General features: G+C 37.8%; 1 protein-coding gene across 1 annotated transcript in view; it reads left to right on the forward strand.

Moving 5' to 3' along the window:
* Positions 1-873: 873 nt before the first annotated feature.
* The window catches only part of LOC102024500 (vomeronasal type-2 receptor 116-like), a 22590-nt gene continuing 15345 nt past the window's right edge, over positions 874-8118 (forward strand). The window contains exon 1 of the mRNA XM_013507232.1: positions 874-1629. Coding sequence (XP_013362686.1) covers positions 889-1629 — 741 coding nt within the window. The 5' untranslated portion in view covers positions 874-888. The remainder of the gene's footprint in view (positions 1630-8118) is intronic.

Consider the following 8118-nt stretch of genomic DNA (forward strand, 5'->3'; position numbering starts at 1 on the left):
CATGACCTCACCAAAACCTACCTTCCATAGATCAACCTTCTAATGCCAACACATTCATATTTAGGGTTTTCACATATGAATTTGGAGAGAGGCCCCAAGCATTCAATTCATAATGATACTGTTCTGGATCTGAGGGCAGTCAAGGACTGAGTCTATTCAATAAGGATCTCTATGTTCTTTCTGCAGGCTTATGCCCCAAAACTACCAAAATGTTCTTGCCTTCATTTTTGCCATTGAAGAAATCAACAGGAATCCTCATCTTTTACCCAACATATCTCTGGGCTATGAGTCCCACAATTCCCTGCACAGTCATGGGAATATATTGAAGAATGTCCTTATTTTGCACACAGGGCAGGATGAGATCCCAAACTACATTTGTAGGCAAGGAAACAAGTCTATAGCACTATTAACAGGAACATCAGCAGTAACAGCTGCTCAAACTGGACCACTGCTGAAGCTCTACAAGTTTCCACAGGTGAGGGCAGGGGCTGGGTGAGGTGAAGTCATATCTCCTCTCTTACTTATCTCAGGTTCCTAAACATTGGAAAAGAAGGAGCCTGGGTTTGTGTCACTTAATGCATAAAATCTCAAAAAATAGGTACAGAATACTTGAGTGATTACTCAAACTTTCTTCATATTAAGCAAAGAGAAGGGAGAGGGGCAAGTGAAGTTTCTGATCAGAAGCTTATCCTTATTTTAAAAACTAAAACTCTCAGAAAGTGAAACGTTATATAGATGGAAAGTGCTCCTTAAAACACATCATAACGAAGATTTACACAGACTTTACATAGACTATCTTCACATAGCTTCCAATTTTCTTTGTAGCTGACCTTTGGCTCTTTTGATCCGATCCTGAGTGACAATAACCAGTTTCCTTCTCTCTATCAAATGGCTTCAAAGGACACATCCCTGGCCCTCGGCATGGTCTCCTTGATGCTTCATTTCAGCTGGACCTGGGTGGGACTGGTCATCACAGAAGGTCCAAAAGGGCTTCAATTTCTCTCAGATGTGAGAGCAGAGATGGACAAAAACAGAGTCTGTGTGGCATTTGTGAAAATGATCTCAAATGCAGCTACATCATACTACTTAAATCAACAGAAACATTATTTTATTATCAAGGAAACATTTCCAGCAAATGTGGTCATCATTTACTATGATGCTGAGAGTATAAATGATATGCAACATAATGTAGGGCTACATTTAGTGACCTGGAAAGTCTGGGTGACAAACTCACAATGGCACGCTGACCTGACTGGAAACAATTTCATTTTTGACTCATTCCATGGGACTCTCATTTTTTCAAATCACCATGAGATTTCTGGTTTTAAAAAGTTTATCCAGACAGTGAATCCTTCCAGTTACCCAGAAGACATTTTCTTACAGCAGCTTTGGTACTGGCACTTCCACTGCTCACTGTCTGATTCTGGCTGTGTATTGGAGAACTGTATACCCAATGCCTCTTTGGCTCAGTTGCCTGTGAATCGTTTTGATCCAGCCATAAGTGATGCGAGTTACAACATATACAATGCTGTGTATTCTGTGGCCCACGCCCTCCACGAGATGCTCCTGCAACAAGTACAAAAGCAACCCATGGGGGATGGGGAAGCAGTGGTTCTTTCCCCCTGGCAGGTAAAGTCTCTTTCAATGGATGACATACAGTTTCATCAGGTCTTTTCTTAACAGGTTCCATATATGCTGCAAACAAGCACTTTAGAATCCTTTCTCAAAACTACAAGCAATTTTGTATTAGTTTCACATTTTTATTAGTGCATATTTGCAGTACACTATGATTACATGTAACTTGTGGAGTCGGTACATATTGGGTTAATAATCTCCCTTACTTATTGCACGATGATCAGATATGCAATCTCCCAAATGAGTATACGGCAAAGGCTAAATAAAAAGAGGCAAATGGAATGATTTCGGGGCTCCAGGAGGATCAAAGCCCTCTCATAGAATTTGAGATTCTCTTAGGGCTAATACCAAGTTCTTCTCTGGGTGGCCCATATTTATTTGATTATCAGAAGAAAGGAGTGGAGTACTCAAGAAGGGTGGAATCACTGAAGGACTTCTCTAAATAAGGTATTAAATTAATCCACCCAGGAGTGAGATGCCTAAGGATAGTCTTTTTCTAGTTGAGATCAGATCCAGGTTCCTTGGCTGTGATCTTGTCTTATCCCTTGAGGCTTTCCAGCTTCATCCACCATTACAGGCCTTAGTAGGGACTAGTGACAGAGGTTCACTTACTATGAGTCCAACATCTCCATACAAGGAGCCTAGGCCTTGGACAGATTCACAAGTGAACGTGAAAAGCCAATTGATTTATTTAAGTCCTGCTCAGGTCTGCTTCATAGTGGTCTCCATCAGGTACATGTACATAATACATCACAATTTTTTGTTCCCTACCCCTCCTTCTGTGGTCCTTCGATCTCTTTGCTCCCTTGCTATTTGAGAAAGCTCCATTTTTATTCTTTCCTCAATCTTTTCTCTCTCTCTTTTTCCATCCCTTTTCCTTTTTCTCCTTCCCCCTCCTTCCATCTCTTGTTCCACATCCACTTGAAAAAGATTTCCTTAGCCAGGTGTGGTGGCACATGCCTGTAGTCTTAGAACTCAGAAGGCTGAGGCAGGAGGATCATTGTGAGTTTGAGGCCAGCCAGGGCTACATAGTGAGCACAAGACCAATCTGAACTACACAACAAGACCCTGTCTCAAACAAAATCTCCCTACTACCTCCTTGCTCTCTTCCCTACTACCTTCTAATAGATAAATCACGCAATTTTTACATTTCTGTGTCTGGCTTATTTCACTGTTTTTAATTTGCATATGTCTATGATATATTTGCATATGTCTATGATATGTCTATGGTATGATACATTATGATATGCTGTGTTTACATTCATTGTGGTTATTAGGTTCCCATACATGGTATATCTTAATTCTTCTTACTTTCCTTTCTTCTCCTCTTCTCCCCTCAGTCTCCTGGACCCCTTGCCATTTTCAAGAGTCTATCCCCTTGTTCCTTCTATCCAGTCTTTATTTTGCTCTTTGTACTATGCCTTACTCAAATGAGAGATGCTAGATGGTATTTAAGATTGTGTCTGATTTATTTCACTAAACATTACATTTTCCAGGTGCATCCATTTTCCTAGAAATGTCTCAAATTTAGCCTTATGATCAAGGGATATTTCATTATTTATAGGTACCACATTTTCTTTCTCCATTTGTCTGTTGGGCTTACAGGCTGCTTTCAGGATTTAGCTGTTATGAATTTTGCTGTTATAAAAATTGATATGATTGCATCACCATAGTCTGATTTCTTTTCAGAAGATACCCAGATGTAGGATAGTTGGGTCATGTGCAATTTTTAACTTCACTTCTTTGAAAACTCTCCAGATTGATTTTCATAATGGTTGTACTACTTTGCATTCCCATCCACAATGTAGGAAATTCCTTTTTCACCACAGCCTTACCAGCATTTGTCATTCTTTTACTTCTTGATGATTATCATTCTTCCTGCTGTAGGATTAAATCCTAGTGTTGTTTTAATTTGCATTTTTAGGGGGCTGGGGTATAGTTCAGTGGCAGAAGTGCCTGCCTGGCAAGTGCAAGGTCCTGAGTTTGATTCTCAGTTCAAAAAAAAAAATCAATTAATTTGCGTTTCTTACATGGCCAGAAATGTGGAATATTTTTTTCATGTTTGTTGACCATTTGTATTTTGTCTTCTGAGAAGTGTCTGTTTATTTCACCTATTTCTGGACTTGGTCTTTTATTTTAGGCTATCCAATTTGTTTGAGTTCTTTATGTATGCTAGATATTAGTACTTTGTCTAAGGAATAGCTGGCAAAAATTTTCACATGTATGTAGGTTGTCTCATCACTCCACTAGTTGATTCCTTTCCTGTGCAGAAGATTTTTAGTTTCATTTAGTTTCATTTGTTGATTCTTGCTGTTATTTCTTATGCAACACAAGTCTTTGCCTAGACTTGTGACTTTAAGAGTTATACCTATTTTATCTTTTAGTAGGTTCAATGTTTCTGTTTTAATGTTGGATCTTTGATATGATTTTATTTTAGTTTAGTGAGAAATATGGGTTCTGCTTCAACCTTCTTCAAATAGACCATTTTCCAACGTCCATTTTTTAAATAAACTATCTTTACTCCAACATATGTTTTTGAGCCCTTTGTCAAAGATCAAATAGCTGATTGTATCTGAGGATATTTCTATGTCTTCTATTCTGTTCAACTGATGTACATATCTGTTTTGTGCCAGTGCTGTGCCATTTTTATCAGTGTTGCTTTGTAGTTTAGCTTGAAGTCAGGTATTGTGATACCTCCTGCTTTGCTCTTTTTTTCCTGAACTCTGTCACTCCAACTACAGTTGTCTTTTTCATTGATCTCTCCAGGACCCAGAGGATAAGGAGAAGGTCCAAAGAATTTCAGAATCTGACATGTCATTAACCTGTCATCTAATATCTTGAACAGGTATTGAGACATTAGCAAAAGGATCAGGAATGTACACACAACTTTCAGCTTTTATACTTACATAAGGACCCCCTTGTTCTACCAACACTAATAAGTATTGAACTCCTTCCTTCTTTGGCACCTGAGTGAAATCAAGCTGCCAGTAAGTCTAGAAACTGTTCTTAAAGGCCTGGAATAGCGATTGTAACCCACCAGCTCTTAGAACCCTCAATTGATGGAGTCTGATATTTTATTTTAAGTCCCTCCAGTTTTAGCTATAATTATCTCCAAAATTTGATGACTTATGAGAAACAGATTATAACAATTAACACATTATTTTTGGCCAATGAAAAATTCTCAAGTTCTTATACATACACAACAGTATATATTGTATTTGTAAAACCAGCCTAAGCATCATTTTGATTAGTTGGCAACCTGCTATATATATTATAGTGTTTAGACATGAAAAAATATCTCTCCCCAGGATGAGAACTGGGTTTTTAGGCATAACTAAAGGAATGGGTGAAGAGAAAGTTATCTGTTATAGCTTAAGTGAGTTACTTTTTATCTGATGACTCCTTTTTTGGGGGTGTGATGGCTGGAAGGAAGGCCAGGGTTGAAAAGAACAAAGAGGCATGGGCCACTGTCCAGCAATAGGATGGTTTCCTTTGCTTCTATAGTCAGGATTACTTGGGGCTACTCTTCTGGGAGATAACAGGCAAAGATGTCAGTCCAGCCAGAGGAAGAAGAAAGAGTGCCCCAGGGCTCTTTAGTCTTGTTAGACCAGCTGAGAAGACAAATCTCTCTGGGACCTCCGGCTCAGAGTGCAGTCTTGCTTCCAGTGGCCCACCTTTGTAGTCAGGGGATGGTGTGGGAACTTCTTAAGGTAATCCCTCTTAAGGTGGCCTGGCCCTTGGCTGTGACAGCAGGTGAGGTTGGCAGTCACTGAATTATTCTTGGAGCCCCAAGAATCAGAAGTAGGTTTTGTTTTCTTAAGGCTGCAACAAAGACAGCCACTTTTTGGTCTCTTTCCTTTCTCTCTTTGGCCTTCTCACAGTCTCAATTATAGAATACTAAGGAAGCAGTTTTTACTAAAGTATCAAATGAGCTCTATGGAGCAAAGCTATCTTTTTTTTAACTTTTTCTTATATCTGGGACTGACTGGGTAATAAATGTGTCTTTAAGCATAACCTGTCCTTCTATTGAATCACTAGCTATGGACATATTTTTACCAGTGCTTTTCATAAGCGATCTAAGAAGGAAGAGGGATTTTTATCTTTTTCTTGATAAATAGTTGACAACTTAAAATAATTAGAGGGCTTGGTCTTTGTCCTTCTTAGACCTTCAAGAATATGTACTTGAAAATATCTCCTGCTCCAATCTCCCTTCTGACCGTTAGGCCAGCAGGGGTCTTGGATAGGGACTGCTTGGACTCCAATGGGAACTGGTTGTCCAAAGGCTGCTTATCTTCTGCTCTTCTAAAATTAACAATATGATATTTAGCCTCAAATGCAATAGAAGCTTGCAATGCTGCCTGTCTCTCATTAGAAGTCAATGTTTGATTTAAGATTAACATTACATTTTTCCTGTCTAGCTTGTAGACATGAGCAGGTCCTCTAAAGACCTCAATGTACTTATAAGGGTCATCTGAAAATTTCCTTAGCTCTAGATTGATCTGTTCTAGGTCACTGAGAGAAAGAGACATATGAACATGGGTAGTCTCATATGGATTACAATTATACTTTGAGCATAAATAAGAATTACTTCTTAATGTAAAGAAAGCTTGAACATAAGGCAATTGACCATTTTCTTTCTTTCCTATAATACAATTCTAGTTGTAAAAGAGCATCCTAATCAGTACTTCCCTTGGCATTCCATTTTGGCTCTAGAGGGTAAGCAGGCCACACACGTGTGCAGAAAAATATCAAACAGCTTTTTCAACACGTAAGAGTCAAACACATTCCAATGCTTAAGAATACATTTCAAAGGAGTAAGAGACTTTGACATTGAGCTCCCCATGTCTCTATACAATTATCTTAGTGAGCCAGGCATGGTGGTATATGCCTGTAATCCCAGCACTCGGGAGGCTGAGGCAGGAGGATTGTTGCAAGCTCAAGACCAGCCTGGGCTACAAAGTAAGCTCAAGGTCAGCCTGAACTGTACAGTGAGACCCTGTCTCAAAAAGACAAAAAAAAAATTATCTCAGTGGAAGACCTTCAAATGATATAGGGGAAAGAAACTCCCAAACTGCTTGGTGTCTGAAATACAAAGTTTATGTTCTCTAAAATTGAGAAATGAATTCTAGAAATAATGGAGGTTAAGAGTAGGGAAAATTTATTGCGAGAAAGAAAGCTTCTGTCTAAGAGGTAGAGAAAGGGACCTGGAAAGTGGTTTGCCCTTATCTTTGTGGGGTTTTTTCGGGGGGGCACATTTTAGATATACATAATGATAACATTCATCATAGATAATTTGTACCTGTACATGATATATTTTGCTTCTTCTCCCCTCAACTGATTTCTATTTTAATTGCACAGTAATCTGATAGTAAGCATGGAGTGATTTTTATTCTTTTACATTTATTTAAACAGGCTTTGTGGACTATTATGTGATGTATTTTGGAGAAAGTACTTTATGCTAAAGAAAAGAATGTATGCTCTCTTGTAGTAGAGTAGAATACTCTGTATATGTCTATCAGGCCCATATGTTCAAGGGTGTCATTCAGTTCTTATATTTATTGATTTTTTTTTTTTGCTAGGTTGATCTATCTCTTTACAAAAATGTGTTATTAAAATACTTCACTATGATTGTGTTAGCATTTATTTGGCCTTTTTTATGTTCAGCAGTATTTGTTTTATGAAGATAGGTGCTCCAATATTTGGTGCAAAAATATTTATAAGCATTATCTCTTCTTTTTGGATTGTTCCCTTAACAATAGGCAAGTGACCTTCTTTGTCTCTTCTAGTCAGTTTTAGTTGAAAGTTTATATTATCTGGGATTGAAATCACTACACTTGCTTGTTTTGGAGGTCCTCACTCATGAAATATTGTTTTCTATCTTGATTTTGTCTAAGAATTTTTAAAATTTTTTTAATTAAATGAATTTCTTGAACACAATATACTGTTGGATTCTGTGTTTTAATTTAGTGATCCAATCTGTGTCTTTTCATTGTTTGAGGCCACAAACATTGAGAGATATTACTGAGAGGTGTTGATTAGTGTTATTGTGCTTTCTGTGTTGGTGACTCCTATTTTTTTCTTTTCCTGTCATTTTTTGTTATTGTTTATCCATTGACCTTGTTTAGTGTTTTCATTCCATCTGGGGTTTTGGCTTTATTGGTTTTGTCATTTCTGTCTAGGATATTCTTGAATATTTTCTGAAGTGAGATTTAGTACTCATAAATCACTTGACATTCTTTCTCATGAAATGTTCTTACTTTTCCATCTATTTTGAAAAACATTTTGCTACATATGTTATTCTGGGTTGGGAGAAATTCACTTTCCGTGCTCAAAACACTCCACTCCAAGCTCTTCTGGTCTTTAAGGTTTGTGTGGGAAGTCTGCTGTATTGCTAGCTGGTTTAACTTTGCATGTGGTATTTTTCTGACTGCTTTGAAAATTTCTGGAGGTTTTTTTTTTTTTTTTTTTTTTTTTTTTTTTTTT

Source organism: Chinchilla lanigera, unplaced genomic scaffold (assembly GCF_000276665.1).
Source record: "Chinchilla lanigera isolate Chin_1 unplaced genomic scaffold, ChiLan1.0 scaffold00123, whole genome shotgun sequence".
NCBI classification, from domain to species: domain Eukaryota; kingdom Metazoa; phylum Chordata; class Mammalia; order Rodentia; family Chinchillidae; genus Chinchilla; species Chinchilla lanigera.